This window comes from Ostrinia nubilalis, chromosome 26 (genome assembly GCF_963855985.1).
Source record: "Ostrinia nubilalis chromosome 26, ilOstNubi1.1, whole genome shotgun sequence".
NCBI lineage: Eukaryota > Metazoa > Arthropoda > Insecta > Lepidoptera > Crambidae > Ostrinia > Ostrinia nubilalis.
This window is the reverse complement of record NC_087113.1, coordinates 3,946,365-3,964,636: the sequence shown is the minus strand read 5'-3', so window position 1 is coordinate 3,964,636 and position 18,272 is coordinate 3,946,365. Positions and strand designations below refer to the sequence as shown.

At 38.1% G+C, this 18,272-nt stretch overlaps 2 protein-coding genes across 2 annotated transcripts; both read left to right on the top strand.

Moving 5' to 3' along the window:
• Positions 1–6,913: 6,913 nt before the first annotated feature.
• On the top strand, positions 6,914–10,978 carry LOC135084654 (sterol carrier protein 2-like). The gene is made up of 2 exons (XM_063979429.1): positions 6,914–8,065; positions 10,616–10,978. The coding sequence occupies exons 1-2, from the start codon at positions 6,959–6,961 to the stop codon at positions 10,739–10,741; spliced, it is 1,233 nt and encodes a 410-aa protein (XP_063835499.1). The 5' UTR covers positions 6,914–6,958; the 3' UTR covers positions 10,742–10,978.
• Positions 10,979–11,887: 909 nt separating this feature from the next.
• On the top strand, positions 11,888–17,594 carry LOC135084529 (sterol carrier protein 2-like). The gene is made up of 2 exons (XM_063979297.1): positions 11,888–13,057; positions 17,095–17,594. Exons 1-2 carry the CDS (start codon positions 11,945–11,947, stop codon positions 17,191–17,193), a joined length of 1,212 nt encoding a protein of 403 aa, XP_063835367.1. The 5' UTR covers positions 11,888–11,944; the 3' UTR covers positions 17,194–17,594.
• The last annotated feature ends 678 nt before the right edge of the window (positions 17,595–18,272 follow it).

The following is an 18,272-nucleotide window of genomic DNA, read 5'->3' as shown; positions in this document are numbered from 1 at the left end:
TTCTTAAACACCACCCCGTTTTCTGCAGTCGGTGAATTAATTGGAAATTATATTAATAAATATAAATACTTACAACTTCACCGACGACGTCATAATCGAATCGTGGTGGGCCGCCGCCCTGGAATTAAAATTCGTGTGCGTTGATGACATTTTTTCAGTGTTGCCAACTTATTACGCTCTCTTCTTTTGCGTATTTTATGATGTGAACCTAAGTTCTTATGCCCGTATTCACAAACGTTATTATGAGGTCTAACAGTGCGCGTGAACGCACAGGGTGACACACAAACCAATCACAGAGCTCTATTCAACGGTGGGCAAGCATCGTTTGTGAATACAGATGTTATTCTTTTATTGCGAAACTAGAAGATGAAAATGAGGCATGGACGAATAGAACTATGTATAAAATTAAACCCACATTATAATTCAGTAAAAATAATAATAAAAGTAACTAAATAATTTTTAATCGCTAAACTTAAGTCACATTGGGCAAGATAGCTCGTAGAACTACGAGCTACGGCCGTTGCGATAGAAAAGTTCTCAAGTGGCGACCATGGACCAGAAGACTAGTGTAGGCATACCTCCCGCTAAATGAACCGACGATCAGGTCACGGAAAAGGGCGCGGGAAACGCCTGGATGCGAGTAGCACGGGATTAGTCGATGTGGAAATCCTTGAAAGAGGTATTTGTCACAAATAGATTAGTAACAGAAGAATGTACTTCATTTTTGGGGCAGTAAGGTTCTGAAATGGAGGCCGCGTAGGTACCGGGAAACGCAGCGTGTGACGTCCACCCTCAAGGTGGATCGACGACATCGTAAAGGTAGCAGGGAAGCCCTGGACGCAGGCCGCTACCAATCGATCAATATGGAAAGGATTGGGGGAGGCCTATGTTCAGCAGTGGACGAACGTCCTATGGCTGAAATGATGAAAAAATGATGATGATGTACTTCATTTTGCATAGGTACGTACTCAGACGCGTCTCAAACGGGCGGCATTGGCGCTCGCACTGGTTTAGACTGGTTTGCGATTATTGGCGATATACCCCCTTACTAATAAAAAGTTACACAGTTGTTGAACACTGTTTTAAAATGACATTTCCATACTAAACGTCACTTTAAAACACTGTTCAACGAGCGTGTAAGTTTTATTAGTAAGGGGGATAGTGTCCATGACCATTGTCTATGTGTGTGTTGCCCGAGCGCACTTTGTATGTAGATTGTCTTCTGCTCCTATCTATTTAGTGCCTTTGTCCAGCGTCCTTTGGTTGAAACGATGGAACGAAAACTCTTGCCTTTTTAATTTTGATAAAAATTCTGCGTTAAAAAGCTGGCAACACAACTTTGTGTAATCTGATAAACGTGGCTCTGGCCAAAGGCAGGTCAGTGTTTATTACTTTTCGGGCGAGGATTAAAAAATAAAATATGGCGGCGGAAATTAATGACTTCAACTTACATTACAGTTGAGGTAAATTTATATTTCGCTCACCGCAAAAATCGTGTACAGGCCTTTTTCAGGCGCTTTTAATGAAGCTGGGATTAAAGCCAAAAATGTGGATACTATTTTTTATGCCATTATGTCTGACGGGACATCAAGGTAATGTACTGTGCTATTATGTAATTTATGTCTAAAAGATGCTATTTTGACCAATTGTTTGTGACACCCAAAGTTGCCAAAAAGTTAGCAACACGTCTTAGTAGGCCAGTAGAATTAAACACAAAAATGAATTAAATCGGAAATAATTCCTACTCAAGATTTTAGTGCTTTAATAGCTTCATTAGTTGCCCATAAAGACTCTCCTAGGTTTTCGACTTCGACGGAGTTGTGCTTAAGTGGTGGGGGCCCCCGAAAGGGGCGCTTTTTCGGTTTTCCGGTTACACTGCGTAAAGGAGTTACCCTATCGAAAAGTGGTCTTCCTGACGGTTGAAGGGCATTTAATCCTGGACCAGGCATACGGCTAAGCAATGCAGTCGTAAAGGAGGGTACAAAGAAGAGGGGCAGCCACATTAGGTAACACAGAGTCGTTCAGGAGACTGCCAGGGAGAGGTGCAGCAACCGCAGTTAAGGAACGGCTGGGACGAACAAGGATAAGCGAATCCAACTCGTGAGCCTTGACAGGGATACGCTGGTTAAGGCGACCCTTTACAAGGCTTGGGAGCCCACGGGTGACGAGCTATTGGACGTGGAGAGGGTCATTAATTATAGACATATTTTCTACTTTGCCGAACATTTGCACGAGAACGGTTTGTCCAAAACATATGAATTTGGTCTTATTTAATGCAGGATTAAATGCCCTTCAACCGTCAGGAACACCACTTTTCGATAGGGTAACTCCTTTACGCGGTATAAACGGAAAACCGAAAAAGCGCCCCTTTCGGGGGCCCCCACCACTTAAGCACAACTCCGTCGAAGTCGAAAACCTAGGAGAGTCTTAATTGGCAACCAATTTAGCCATTAAAGCAATAAAATCTTTTGTAGGAATTATTTCCGATTTAAAATCTAATTCTACTGGACTATAGGTTGTGTTATCAACTTTTTGGTCACTTTGGATGTCACCATCTATTTGACGCTAACTGTACATAGAGGAGACAGGCTAGCATAAAATTCAAGACTAAATCAACCTAAAAAGCAATCAAAAATGCAATCAAAAATGACTTTGAGATTCTTTTTCATGATTGTATTTCGTTTTGACCAAAACCTTATGATATTAACAAATGGTTAGGCTTAGTTGCATCACTTAACTTTAACGGTAACTATAACGATAACCGATGTTTTTTGTATGGAGTTTGACAGATTTTTGACGTTTGTTAAAGTAAAATGGTGCAACTCAACCTTAGAGTTACACAGGATGGAATTTTGTAATGCCACTTGGAGGGAAAGTACTCTTAATACTGTAGATAGAAAATTTTACTCAAAGAAAACATTCCTTTATTTTTGAAATGAAAGAGAACTGCATTCAAAGATTTCTAAAAATTTGCTTGCCACACTCGAGAATCGAACCATTTGTTAAAAATTATACCCTGTATTTTTATTGCATCGATCGTTAGGGTTAAGTATAAGGATGAAATCTCTCTAATAAACTTGATAAATCAAATGAAAGGAAAACCATGAAATCTTAAATTATTTTAATTATTTACAGAAAATTGTATGGTACCTATGGTGGTGAATTTTCGAAAAATTTCAGAAAATCTTTGAATGCAGTTCTCTTTCTTTTCAAAAATAAAGGAATGTTTTCTTTGAGTAAAATGATCTATCTGCAGTATTAAGAGTACTTTCCCTCCAGTTGGCATTACAAAATTCCACCCTGTATAAATTGTATCCATTTGCAAAACTTACCATAGCTCCTCCATTAGGCCTCTAAAAAATAAAAACCAGAATTAACTAGGGCAATTTTCCAACACCCCAAATATTAAGCAAACTGGGTGAGTGTATAAAAGATAGTACAGAAATTGGAGTCGGAAGAACAATGGTTTGTTCGAAATTAGAAATCTGACCCATTTCTTTGCGATCCACAAAATTGTCTGTGAACTAGTTTTTGGGACCACCCTTGGTGCAAGTATAGTTGACAGCACATTGAACTACCTACACACTTGTTTGCAAAATAAAATTAGATCTAAATACCTGTGACGTTATGTTATAAAACTAAAGCTAAGATATAATGTAGTTATTGAGATATCATGTCACATCATGTGTAGTTGTAATTTATGTAATGTTGATACTGAATAATTATTTTACTTTATTTCTTTAAAACATTGTACAATACTTACTATACAAATCATTATAAGTATTACCTTGAAATATGGTCCAGATCTTGGTGGCATTCCTCCCAGATCGGCAGACATCCCCTAATTCATCAAATTTTCATTAATTTTGGACATTTCCACAGAAAGTTTAAAAAAATATATAATGTAGGTATAATACAAGTATTAACTATCATGCTCTTACCCCACCAGAAGGCGCTCCAGCTCCTCTGAAAACCGGGTGGTAGTACTTTGGTGCCTTGAAAGAAACAAACAAATAAAAGACTAAGTCTGGGACATATACTATAAACAAAAATATTTCCCCTTTTGTAGACCGACGATCTGGTAAAGGCCACGGGAAGGACATGGATGCGAGCAGGACAGAACCGGTCATTGTGGAAAACTTTGAGGAGGTCTTTGCCCAGCAGTGGACAGCACACAGGAAGTCGCAGGCGGCCTCTAGTATAAGAATAAAGCTGTTTATTTCTCAGTGCTTTCCATGGTAAACTAAGGTGGATACCTAATGGTATAAACATGCGTTCCATTTTTATTTGTTATTACATTACGTAGCTTCATATTTTATAGCATAGTCATCATTGCAGTTGACAGTACATCAGATACTAAATTATCTTATCACAATAACACAAAATGCCACATTATCTAAATTGATATCCTACTAATATTATAAACGCGAAAGTTTGTGTGGATGTTTGTTACTCTTTCACGCAAAAACTACTGAACGGATTTTGATACAACTTTACAGTATTATTGTTTATAACCCAGAATAACATAAAGGCTATAATTTATGACGATCAGTGACAAACTAAATTTCACGCGGGTGAAGCCGCGGGCAAAAGCTAGTATAAAAATAAAGCTGTTTATTTCTCAGTGCTTTCCATGGTAAAATGAGGTGGATACCTAATGGTATAAACATGCGTTCCATTTTTATTTGTTATTACATTACGTAACTCCATATTTTGTGGCAAAGACGTCAGTGCAGTTGATAGTACATCAGATAGGTACTAAATTATCTTATCACAATAGCACAAAATGCCACATTATTTAGATTGATGTACCGACGTATGTACCTACATTAAATAATTAATATTTTATTGTTTTTGCGTATTCGTTCATTCGTTTCAGCCAAATGACGTCCACTGCTGGACAAAGGCCTCCCCCAAGGATTTCCATAAGGACCGGTACTGCGCTGCCTGCATCCAGGTCCCAATTAATAATTTTGTATAGTTAATTACCTGTAAGCCGTACTGTTTCTGTCCAGTGGGGTAATCATCATCGTCATCTTCACCAAAAGTATTTAAAGGCCCCATGCCCTGAAAATAAACAAATACAACTCAATAGGTGATTGCAGTTTATTGGATTCTGCTACTATACCAATGGTCGCAGGTTTGATCCCAGCACAATACAAAGATTTATGTGACCATCATCATCATCATTGCGACCATAGGACATCCACTGCTGAACATAGGCCTCCCCCAATGATTTCCACATCGCTTAGTTGGTAGTGTAGAACTGACCGGTTGGTAGGGCAGCAAGGTTCTGGAGTGGAAGCCACGTACCAGAAAACGCAGCGTAGGACGTCCACCCACAAGGTTGACCTCATAAAGGTAGCATGAAGGCGCTGAATGCATGAACAGTAAATATTTTTTGGACTACGATAGCCGAACGGTGAATGGGTCGGACTGACCGACTCGAGATCCGAGGAACGCGGGTTCGAATCCCACCGCCGCACAATAGTTGTGGTGAGCCCACTCGTAACACAATAGATTAAGAGCTAGTGAACGCCAGACCTACGTTATTTTATAAAGGCTGAAAGTTTGTCAGCGCATGCTCCCAACATAGCTAAAAACCATGGCCAAACATGAAGTTTGGGTCATGGTGGCTTTGGCAGACAGACGGTACTAAAGGTGTGTAAAATACCAACTTAATTACGTCAAAGTATAAAGGCTGATTTTTTGATATTTCCTTCAAAATGTTATTAGAAATGACGTCATTAATTGACAGACACCTACCATGGTGGCAGCCCTTAGCCAGACACCTTAAAGTTCATGAAAATATAGTCCTACTTACGTCATACTATAAAAGCTGATATTTACATAAAATATTTGAACTATCATTTGATGAAGTTTCCTCATCAGCCAGACACTTCTGATGGTTCCTTCGCCTTACCAGACAGCTTTTAGGGTGGCTGAAAGTGCGAACGCGAGAACTTTATAAAATAACGTAGGTCTGGCGTTCACTAGCTCTTAGTCTACAAGCCTATTTAGCTTAACATGACAGGGCTAACGGGACTATTAGTAATTTGTGCAATATAAATTGCTAATAATCTTTAAAAAAAATTACAGGAAAACTATTTGTATGCGTTGTTACTTAAATTATTATTCTCTACATTCCAAGTATAAATAATGCTAACTCAATGCTCATAACTCTAAAATTTGTCCCCATCAAGATTCGAACCCGAAATGCCGTTGTAATCTGATATTACAATCACAAACGATACTCGTGACAAGAGGCAAGTCAAAAGCAGGACATAAAGTTATCATTTTTGATAAAACTAATACTATCATAAAATACGTCACCCCACACGGTGACAATGTTTAAATTACATAATTTACATTGGGTAATATTTAACCATGATAACAATTGCAAGTACTGGCATCACCCTAACTTTAACCGTAACTATAACTTTAACCGGTCTCTTTGTATGGAGTTGGACAGATTTTTGACGTTTGTACTTTGTTATAGTTGAAGCTGTGGTTGAAGTACGTACCTAATTGAAAAAATAAAGAAAAAAAAGATGGTGTCACCCAGCGTTACGAAATCTATTGTATTTTTACAAAGTGAAGGATTTCCATTGTAATTTTTTGATGACAAAACTACCTAACTTACATAGAGTGCTTGTTATTTTTATTCGAACGAATTCGTTGTAAATTTCATATTCAATTGAGCTTAAACCTCTTATACGAGTAGGTATCTATGCAATAATTCCGTACAAATAAGATTATTTACACGCGTACTAGCAATAAAATACCTAATAGATAACAAAAGAAACTTTCTTCACGCTAAATGTTTTATAAAAACAAATACCGACACTGTACTTTAACCGGTTAATTTATCACAGATAACGTTATCAAGCGTTAAAATGTTGACACTGTAGAGCGCCGTCCAGTTTGCGTCAAGGCACGGAGAGGAACACACGTCAAAATGCCGAAAAAAGTCTACGTTGTCGGAGTGGGCATGACGAAGTTCGTCAAGCCTGGCACAGCTGGAGACTACCCTGACTACGCGAAAATAGCCGTTGTAGACGCCCTAGCTGATGCCAAGATCAAATACGATGATATCCAGCAAGCCGTCTGTGGATACGTCTTCGGGGACTCCACATGTGGACAACGTGTCTTATACCAAATCGGCATGACCGGGATCCCAATCTACAACGTCAACAACAACTGCTCCACCGGATCCAACGCTTTGTTCCTCTCCAAGCAGCTCATAGAAGGAGGCATCATCGACGTCGCCTTAGCCCTCGGCTTCGAAAAAATGCGCCCCGGTGCTTTAGGAAACGGTGAGTTCACAGACAGAACCAATCCTTTGGGAAAACACATCGAAAAGATGGGAGAAATGACTAAAGTCCTACCCGGACCTTTAACTCCGCAGTATTTCGGTAACGCCGGTCTTGAACATATGCAGAAGTACGGAACAACTGAAGTTCATTTGGCTAAGATTGCAGCGAAAAACCACCGTCATGGAGTGAAGAATCCTAGAGCTCAAAGTAAGAGGGAGTATACGGTTGAAGAGGTTCTGAATTCAAGGAGGATTTACGGTCCGTTGACCAAACTAGAGTGCTGTCCTACTAGTGACGGTGCCGGAGCAGCTGTCCTGATGTCTGAAGATGCAGTCATCAAGTACGGTTTACAGGACAAAGCTGTGGAAATCATAGGTCAAGAAATGGCCACTGATACTGCTGCTTTATTCGCTGAAAAGAGTCTGATGAAAGTTGCGGGGACAGACATGACTGCTTTGGCTGCGAAGCGTATTTATGAGAAGACTGGTATTTCTCCGAAGCAGGTGGATGTGGTGGAATTACATGACTGTTTTGCTGCAAACGAAATGATCACTTACGAGGGTTTGCAGCTGTGTGGGGTCGGTGAAGCTGGGAAGTTCATTGATGCTGGTGACAACACGTACGGGGGTCAAGTGGTGGTCAATCCCAGTGGGGGACTGATAGCTAAGGGACATCCTTTGGGGGCTACCGGTCTTGCTCAATGTGCGGAGCTGGTTTGGCAACTTCGGGGTGAAGCTGGTGATCGACAGGTTAGTCAGCTTTTTTCTATATATTTTATTACTCTTGTTAAGGTTTTATGACCGCCTAATCTGGTGGATCTTCAACTGTAGATTAAATAGATTATAGGATATCTATTTTAAAGATTATATTTGGTATCTATGTATAGTAAAGCATTTTTATCTGATAAAATTAATGTGAATACTGTGTATATTGGGCCTAAAATGGCCTGATAATAATTATGAGTATTTACTCGTGTTGTTGATTTGCAATATTCCTATTTTATTTTATCCACAATGAGGAAGCTTTCTTTTAATATACCTACTTAGGTTCTGCAATCTTCTTTTCTCGAGGCATTTAAATGGCGTATTATTTGTTTGATAAAATATTTAGATATCATGAAGTTTTTTATAACGTAACTTATGAGATAGGTTATCTTTATAAGTAGGTAGGTGGCAAGAGATAAAAACTTTGATGATCAACATTATTTTGTTTGATTATTTTTATCATTGTATGATAAATAGAATAGAATAGAATACCTTTATTCAGCATTACATTTATGTGCATACATGTACCTACGAGGTTAAATTACTGAGCCATGCTGAAAAGGCGCCCCGCTAAGCGAAAATCGTGACATGACACAAGTCGTCAAGTCACGAAGCTGGTTTTCAGCGTGAGTGATGGATACTTATCTATTTTGTTGATACCCAGCGGGTGGTATAATTGTATAGTCGTCAGTCTGCCAAAAATGTAAGTAGATAACACGTTTCTACACTCAGATCATAGAAAGAGAATAGATATGAAGTCGCGCGTAACTACAACGAGAACCAGTATCCCCACATTTCCCCCACCACAGCTCCCACACACACATTCAACTGTGTAAAAACAAAGCGACTGTGAGTCTACGACAACATGTGCAACCGGCTTAAAAGTGCTGTGATTGGCCAGAAGGCGTGCCTTATGGCCAATCAATGGCCGCGTTACGTGACGCACACTAAGAAAATGCTAGTGAGAGAACAAAGATAAAATGGAGTCGACAAGATATCGATACTTTAAATCGCTAGGGGCAAGGCTCGAAACTGGTTTCACAAAATGCTTATGTATGAAAACCTTTTTATTATTATACGTTATTATTAACTACTATCACGCATTAACTTTTTAATTATGGCGATCTGCGTACCGCATATGTTTATCAAAAATAATGCCTATATTAGGCTTTCAACTAGCTCTTATAGTAATTACATAGTTGACAGTTACTAATTACTTCTACTGTTATTATTTTTTTTTGTAAAATCTTATAATCGCAAGTAACACATCATTTTTTTATTTAAAATTACAAAATAGAAAATTATAATTTACTTCTATTTATCGATAATAGGAAACCGCATTAGAACACGAGCACGGCACTATGTTACGACCGGCACATGCGGCCGTACTGTGTATTTTCACACGACAGTGGATATCGGAAGAAATTAAATACATTGCGCAGTAGTTGAGCATGACATAAAGTAGTTGCTAACTAAATCGTCAATGTACAAGTGTGTTAGAATTTTTATCACCACTGATTTCGATATCGCAACTGTTACGGCACTGAATTCGTTCGTAAAAATGTTTAGTTTTTTTTATTTATAAGCAAAATACCAATGGATTTGCAATACTTACATGTAGTAAATGACTCCATTGTTCCTGTAGTTCTTCGTTTCACTTGTTTTATTGCACGTAACGACGCATTATCCAAAATATCGGAGAACATTTCCTTAGTACGACTGAATCGCGACTAACCTAGCTACGCGGCCGATGTTCGTTTCTGGGCATATCGCGGAGACACGCGCCACGCCCCCGTTTCACATCTATTCCCTTCTATGATCTGAGTTTCTACATGTACCATTGGTCACAATGTTAACTATCCATTTCCGTTTTTGCTCTCGCTCTCATCAAAAATGGTGATTCTTTGCGATAGAACGAGACGACATGACCGGCAGTGGGCAGTTAACACTGTTGCCGATAGTACGTATTGGTTATGGTTTAAGACATTTATTTCTCTAAAAGAATTACATTCACTTACAAGAGAAATACAAAATTAACCTTAAATCTATAGATTATTTAAAGTTTATACAATTTTAATTGTTTACATTTTAATATTTTTTGCACGAAGCAGACGCGTACAATAGCAGTCACTCGAATATTAAAATATTGGTTACCACCGTAAATAAGCACATAGATTCCAATTTCAGCTCCTGATACTAAATCACTTAGAAACTAATATTGTTAAAACTCTGATCCCTAAAGTCCTGGAACTAAAAAAAAATTCTATCAGACTGGATACATGCGCAAAGGATAAGTTTTGAAAGCAAAAGCTTCAACCATACAAACGCGTGCAGATCGCCATCACCGGTGCGATCACGGCGCGATCATAGGCCAATGACAGGTCGCGCGGACTGTGATGGGTCGCGCGACCTGTCATTGGCGATCAGCCTGTGGTAAATCAAGAGAGTACTCCTGCAGTGGATACTAAATTACCTGATGATGCTGATGATGATGATGATGATGATGATGATGATGATGATGATTGTTTGTTTCAGGTGAAAGATGCCCGCATCGCTCTCCAACACAACCTTGGTCTAGGTGGCGCTGTAGTCATCACCATGTACAAGAAAGGATTTTCAAACATTCAACCCAGAAAAGTTACGGAAAAATCGAAATTGTAAAAGTGTCAACTACTTTTACTACCTTAAAACTCGACCTTATACTACTAACATAACAATAGGTACTTGGATTTAATACGATTTAAATTTAACCAAAACTTAAATGTAATTATAAGCTACTCAATTGTAAACAACATATAAAATTAGGTTAAAAAAGTTTCCTACGTTTTAATAATCGGAAATTCCTGTACAAAGAGTATTTGATCAAGACCGTTTAATAAATATATTCATACTTAAAAAGGCCATTTTTAATATAACCCTCCGTTGTCACACATCTCAAATAAACGTGTAACAAAATATAAGTAACTTAAAAAAACTCTTATGGAAGAAGAATATTCATTCTTTTTCTTTCGTTTCAAAACTGGACTATTCCCACCTCTCGTTCCCATCGCTGCAACTCCTGGGTATCCAGGATCTACAGCTTGACCACCAATAAAAACCCAACCAGTGAAGGTCAAGTTTGTCCCGGGGAAAGTTAAACTGTCATTGGACCCGCAACGAAATTATTAAGAAAAACATGGGTCATTCGTCAAAAGACATCCACTGCTGGACAAAAACCTCCCCTTTGGATTTCCACAATGACCGGTCCTGAACTGCCCACATCTAGGTGCTTCCCGCTATCCTCGTCAGTTCGTCGGTCCACCGAGTGGTGGCTATATTAATTTATCAGGACATCAAATTATTCGAAAACATAATAAATTACAACAATTTCAATAAAACGTAATGGCAGATATCAGTTAAACACCCAATTAATTCAGCATAACATTTTTGGAGTCGTCAACTAGGGTTAAGGTTAAGATTAACCTAGTACATAATTATTTACACACGAAAACATAGCTGACATTATTTTAGTGCTAATTATAAATATTTATTAATATCTTTCATCAGCCATTTTGCCATTGTTTTGTAGACAAAAAACACTTTGAAGTTGTAGATAAAAAATTTGACCAGAAAAAAATATGCAAGTAAATACATAGTTTTTTATATCTTATTTGTTCTTGGTATAAGCTACTCAAATATCTTCACTTTTAGCATTTCTTACGAGTGTAATCACGACTATAATTAATAAGATTAATGTTTACTGTTACATTGTTATCGAGCCACGAACGAAATAAAAATACGTCGTCTATTACTATTATTATTGTTATCGTAAACACCTTATTTGCCACTTCGTATCGGTTGCTTCAAGACAGCAAACGTGTGAACATGAAAAACAAAGTGTACATCGTCGGAGTTGGTGTTAGTAAATTTACTAAGCCTAGCAGTACTTCTTGCTTGGTGTATTCAAAGGAAGCTATTGTGGACGCTCTTGCAGATGCGAGGATCACTTACGAAGACCTAGAGCAAGTATTCGTTGGGTATACCACAAGCCCATGCAGTGCCGATTCCTGTTATGGCCAGAGGATATGCTACGAAATCGGTATGACAGCCATACCCATCCACAACGTAAATAATAATGGTGCTACAGGAGCAACGGCTATATTCTTAGCTGCCCAACTAATACAAGGAGGGATTATAGATGTAGCATTGGCGCTAGGATTTGAGAAGATGACGCCTGGAGCTCTCAAGTCTAAATACACTGATAGAAGTCTGCCAGGAATATTACAAGCCCAAAAAATGATGGAGCTCACTGAACTATCCAATGCTCCGGTCCCTGTCCAATTCTTCGCAAATGCAGGTATCGAGCATATGCAAAAGTACGGCACTACTGAAGTACATCTGGCGAAAATCGCAGCGAAAAACTATAAGCATGCAGCAAGGAACCCTAGAGCTATCAGTGACAAGGAGTATACTGTTCAAGAAATTCTGGAATCCAAGAAAATACACGGACCAGTGACGTTACTGCAATGCTGCAGGAATAGTGATGGAGCGGGCGCAGTGGTAATCATGTCAGAAAACGCTGTCAATAAATATAATCTTTTGGATAAAGCAGTGGAAATTGTTGGTATGGAGCTTGCTACTGATACGGCTGATGTCTTCACTGATAACAGCCTGATGAAGGTAGCTGGGTATGGAATGACTTGTCTAGCTGCTCAACGCTTGTATCAGAAGACAGGAGTATCTCCAAACGACATTGATGTAGTGGAACTCCACGATTGCTTTGCTCCAAACGAGCTGATAACTTATGAAGGTCTTCAGCTGTGTAAGGAGGGGGAAGCTGGGAAGTTTATTGATGCTGGGGATAATACCTATGGGGGGAAAGTGGTGGTGAATCCCAGCGGTGGGCTGATTGGGAAGGGGCACCCAATTGCAGCGTCTGGTGTGGCCCAATGTGCTGAGCTGGTGTGGCAGTTGAGAGGAGATGCTGGAGCAAGACAGGTTAGTATTGTAGAAGAATTAAACCTTAGCGTTTAGCGTTTCTTCTCTAACTAAAGGACAATGTTCGTTCTCCATACATTGTTCGCCGTTAGATCAACAGTGCCGAAAAAATACTTTCTAGGTTCTAAATGACACAAATCTTTATGTAAGAACAATTATACCTGGCGGACCAATTCTATAAACTTATTGATAGCAATATTGTTATCATAACCTCTTACTTACTAGTATTGTATTATATTATTTTATGCACATCGATTTGGGAGATGTTCTGTATTGTAGTTGTCGCAGCCAAATTGTATTATAATATTGGACGGGTTTTGGAAATAGCTCGGCGTTCCACTTTTATGATTTATTACTTACATTTTGCACGTAAATAAATAACATGAATCCTATGTTTACTTTCCACTCTTGACATTTAACACGTGACTTACCAAACTAACTATCTCCATGGTTACCGTCTTAGTCTATGCATGACTAGGGATTGAACTACTTTTAATTGAATATTATTAACAATTCTCGATAATTATTATCGATTGAAAAATATTCGGTATTTGAATCGAAAGATATATTCAATTTTATCAATATCAAAATATTCAATTTTAATAATAAAATAAATATTATTTACTACTACCTATGAAATGTTCTGAACATTGCCTGGAGCGCTCCCCCAATCCTGGGTTTTCCCTTTCCAAGCTGAGAGGACATCATTTTGGTTCTATCGATACATTATAAAGGTACTTAATATTTGAAATGTATTACCAATTATTGTTATAAGCATTTTGAGCGAATAAAACTTTCAATTCTATTAGAACTTTAGACATTTCTCTCACTTTAAGCGGCATTGGATTTTTCATCGGATTTTGAAACTGTTACAGATATATTAAAGATGATCCCATATTGTTGTCATTGTCTATATCAGTGTTATGATCACAATTCTTTTTATTTTATTCATAACCTTCGACCAGTTGGACACATTAGATAGCTTCTTGTAGTATCGTGCAATATATTTTTAACTTTTAATTAAAATCTAGTCATACTGTAGCAATATGGACGATTTATTTTATTTACAAGATCGGTATCTTATTGTCTATGATGACCGCAGTCAACATCACTATTACATGGATTCCTAACAATGAAGTACGGCATTGCCTTGTGCCGATTTTACATAGATTTTATCGACACAAATTATGGAACTTCATAGGATATGGAGCAGGCCACGCCCTAAAATGTCCGGATGTCGTCATAGTATTATGGAATACATATAAAAGACTTTTATTATTTCATTTTCTAATCCTCAAGTGTCCGTTACAATCTAATTAATATTTAAGTATTCAAAAAGTAAGAGATTAATTTTGATACTTTACTGCTGTGCCCAGGAATCTAAGGCGGTTTCTGACAATGTCCTTTAAATAAACTTGAAGAAATCAAGCCCGGCAAGTGAAAGGTTGTGGGTTCGATTCCCGCTTTAGGCAGTTCGATTTTTTCAAGTTGTTTATCTAAAATAAAGATTATAGAATTTTTATTTAGGTATTATTTATTAACATTGCATTATGCTACCTTAGTTAGGTCATAACGTCAGCTTGCAACTGAAAACTCATAACACAATAATAAAATACCATAAACGTTATGTTAAAAGTTACGAAAATGTTACGTTAATAAAAAGAAAATATTTTTATGTCAAACAAAATCAGGTAAAACTCCAACATGATTACATTTTCAAATCGCCTTAATTATTTTTTTATGTTTGTTACATCTTATGATCATGATTTTTTCCAAACCATTTTTATGGAAATCTGTGGTTTCCCTTTATATTTCTTAACATGTTTAAGACAACACAACTGGTCATAACATGTGGCTATACTTAACATGTTCAAATCCAGGAAAAGCCAAGAAAAGTACCTAATTATTTTGGTGGCTTCCAGCAACATTCCCTCATATGTAAAGGTGCAACTGACTAGAGATAGCGAACATGCAAAGTTTAAGTAATAACAAGGTGTTGCAACACATTCTCATAAAATGTCATGCTTAAAACAACATGCTCAAACCACTCGAAATGAGCATGCTAATTAGCAATATGTTTCGACAATAGTAGCATTGAATTTGGCTACTAACACTAAGTAGCAATTTCTCAATAGTGGCATGCTCTCGTGCTAGTAATGAGCACTTATATGGATTCGTTACTGCACAAAAGGTTTCTGATAAATCTGATAAGGTAAGTAACCTTTGCTTACTTTTATGGGCTGTCCAAGCGCGAATTTATCATTAGACTTTGTATATAAAGTTATGATAAAGATGATGATGAATGATGATAATAGCTACTTTCAGGAAATTAGCAAAGTAGCAAATAAAAAAGAGTGACAGAATTTTAACACAATACCGGGCATTGGCTAAAGTTATTCTAGTTCAATCAAACCTGGCAAAGCAGCGTAAACCAAATAAAACTAGAATGCTTACCGCCTTGCGAATATTGTTCGCTTGTATGCTCAAGTCTAGTTGCACCTTTACATGTTACGACGAAAAAACACGCATTTGTCCTTTTCATTTGTAGGGAAAAACGCTTCTAACGACATGGCACATATTTTTCTTGTTTATGCGATGCTATATACTGAGGTCGCCGCTTTTTCTGGATGAAAGAAGATTCCAGGAAATATTTTTGTTCTCTTTGAATATTGTTCCAGGAAAATCGAAGACTTTCTTTCTTAATAGAAAGAATGTAATTTTAATAATCTATTGACATACTTTCCTTTGTTCTTTCCTACAATCTAATGCCGTCCACTGCTGGACAAAGGCCGTCCCCACCCCATGGATTTCCACAAGGACCGGTCCTGCGCTGCCCGCATCCAGGCGCTTCCTGCGACCTTCACCAGATCGTCGGTCCACCGAATGGGAGGAGGCTTCCCTACTAGTTTGATTGTGACTTATTAAGCTTCAAAAGAGGCAAGAGAAGCAGTTTCACCATGAATACGTTAGGTAACCGCCTCTGTGGTCTAGTGGTAAGACCACCTGCTTCAGACGCAGAGGTCCCGGGTTCGATTCCCAGTGGGGGCAGATTTTTCTGTTCGGTTTGGTTGGTGGTAGGGCTTGTTCTAAGTCCGCCTGGCTAGCTACCACCATCTTACCTAAGTCTGTCGCCATAACAACAATGTTAACAGCATTATTGTGTTCCGGCAGTTAGAGGTAAGATAGCCAGTTCCTCCGTGGTTGAGGATTCCGGGTGAAGCTCGCTTCCACCTTCGGCCTGATCATCACTTACCATCAGGTGAGATACAGGCCAAGAGCTTCCTCGTTGTGGATAAAAAAAAAGGTAAAAGGTCGTAGCTGACAAAAACACACGTATTGTTATAGGGACTGAAAAAACCTATACGTATGAAAAATAAAAAAAGATATTACGTGCGCATATTATTTACATAAAATATGTAAGTTAAGCAACGCATAATTTTTATTTTCCTATAACTTTATAAATGACTAAGTATATCTAAGTACTCACAAAACTAAAAAACATTAACCTAAAAGCAAAAAGGGCAAATAGCAGAAATATTTGCTCGCCCAGACAAACATCGCAATTGTTAACTATGAGAAATCAATTTCCTTCCATTTTTCTTTTGCGTTTCGTTAATAGTTTTTTGGTTTTTGTTAGTTACCTACCTATAGACACGAAGTTTTTGTAATTTAAAATGGTTTTTAGTTGAGTCCCACAAGTACATAATATTACACACTCGCACGACGGCAGGTATCTATACTATAATATTATACCAATACTGAACCAATTTTGATGAAATTTGGTACAGAGATAGTTTGAGTCCCGGGAAAGGAAATAGGATAGTTTTTATCCCGGTTTTTGAGACAGGGACGCGCGCGATAAAGCTTTTCTGTGACACAAAATTCAACGCGGGCGAAGCCGCGGGCGGGAAGCTAATAGGCTATATTCCTGAGTCAAAAAATTTTGAAATTCCCTAGTAACTACTGTCCGTATGATGAACGTGCAAATATGTAACAAATACCATGGTTTTTTAACATATTTTTATACTTTTTTTCAGGTCCCCAATGCAAAGATAGGCTTGCAGCACACATTGGGATTGGGTGGAGCTACGGTGGTGGGATTGTACAGAAAAGTAATGAAGAACAATACCTCTTAAACTTATCCGTTGGAAAGTTTAATGATAACTCAAAGTCAGCTAATACCATTGAATAAAGAGTAGCTGCAATGCCCCTAAGACTCCAGGAAAATGACTGTACGTACATGGACGATACTCGAGATAAATAATATCATTTTAGTGGACTCTTGAATCTATAATATTAGTTAGTGCAGGCAGAGATACCTAGTATCCGCTAGGTGTACACATCCCAACACATCCCAACACATTATCGTATCTCGGAGGGGCATCTTCGTGTTGGATCTGTATCCCCATGAACGCCTTCCAAAAGGACCCTCCGCGCCGTGCTTATCCACAGGAGAGATACAAAATAATAATCTATACTTATAATAAATCTGTAGAGAGGTCAATTCTGTACATGAAATATATTTTCAAAATAACTATCAGGGGGTGATTAGTGATCGATACTGATGCCAAAAATGAAATCAGTAAAATTTTTGTCTGTCTGTCTGTCTGTCTGTCTGTCTGTATGTTCCTTATAGAAACAAAAACTACTCGACGGATGTTAACGAAACTTGGTACAATTATTCTTCATACTCCTGGGCAGGTTATAGGATACTTAGGAATTCCCACGGGAACGGGCATTAGCGGGAAAATCCTTTTGTATGAAAAATCTAAACCGCTTAAGTTAGACGCTTGAAATTTGGCAAGCAGGTACCTTAGTAAACTTAAAGCTTAGTTATAACAGGATATTGCAAAATTCCTACGGGAACGGGAATTAGCGAGAAAAAACATTTGTATGAAAAAATCTAAGCCACGTAAGATAGACGCTTGAAATTTGGCATGCAGGTACCTTAGTAAATTTAAAGCTTAGTTACATTCATTCATTCATCATCATTCATTCATCACAACAGGATATTGCAAAATTCTCACGGGAACGGGAGTTAGCGGGAAAAAACATTTGTATGAAAAAATCTAAACCGCGTAAGTTAGACGCTTAAAATTTGGCATGCAGGTACCTTAGTAAACTTAAAGCTTAGTTACAACCGGATATTGCAAAATTTCCACGGGAACTGGAATTAGCGGGAAATTCCTTTTGTATGACTGACTCACTGACATAC

Coding starts and splice junctions, on each gene's coding strand:
- LOC135084529 (XM_063979297.1), top strand. CDS start 11,945: ATGAAAAACAAAGTGTACATCGTCGGAGTTGGTGTTAGTAAATTTACT. Junction 13,058..17,094: donor GAGATGCTGGAGCAAGACAG/GTTAGTATTGTA, acceptor ACTTTTTTTCAG/GTCCCCAATGCAAAGATAGG.
- LOC135084654 (XM_063979429.1), top strand. CDS start 6,959: ATGCCGAAAAAAGTCTACGTTGTCGGAGTGGGCATGACGAAGTTCGTC. Junction 8,066..10,615: donor GTGAAGCTGGTGATCGACAG/GTTAGTCAGCTT, acceptor TGTTTGTTTCAG/GTGAAAGATGCCCGCATCGC.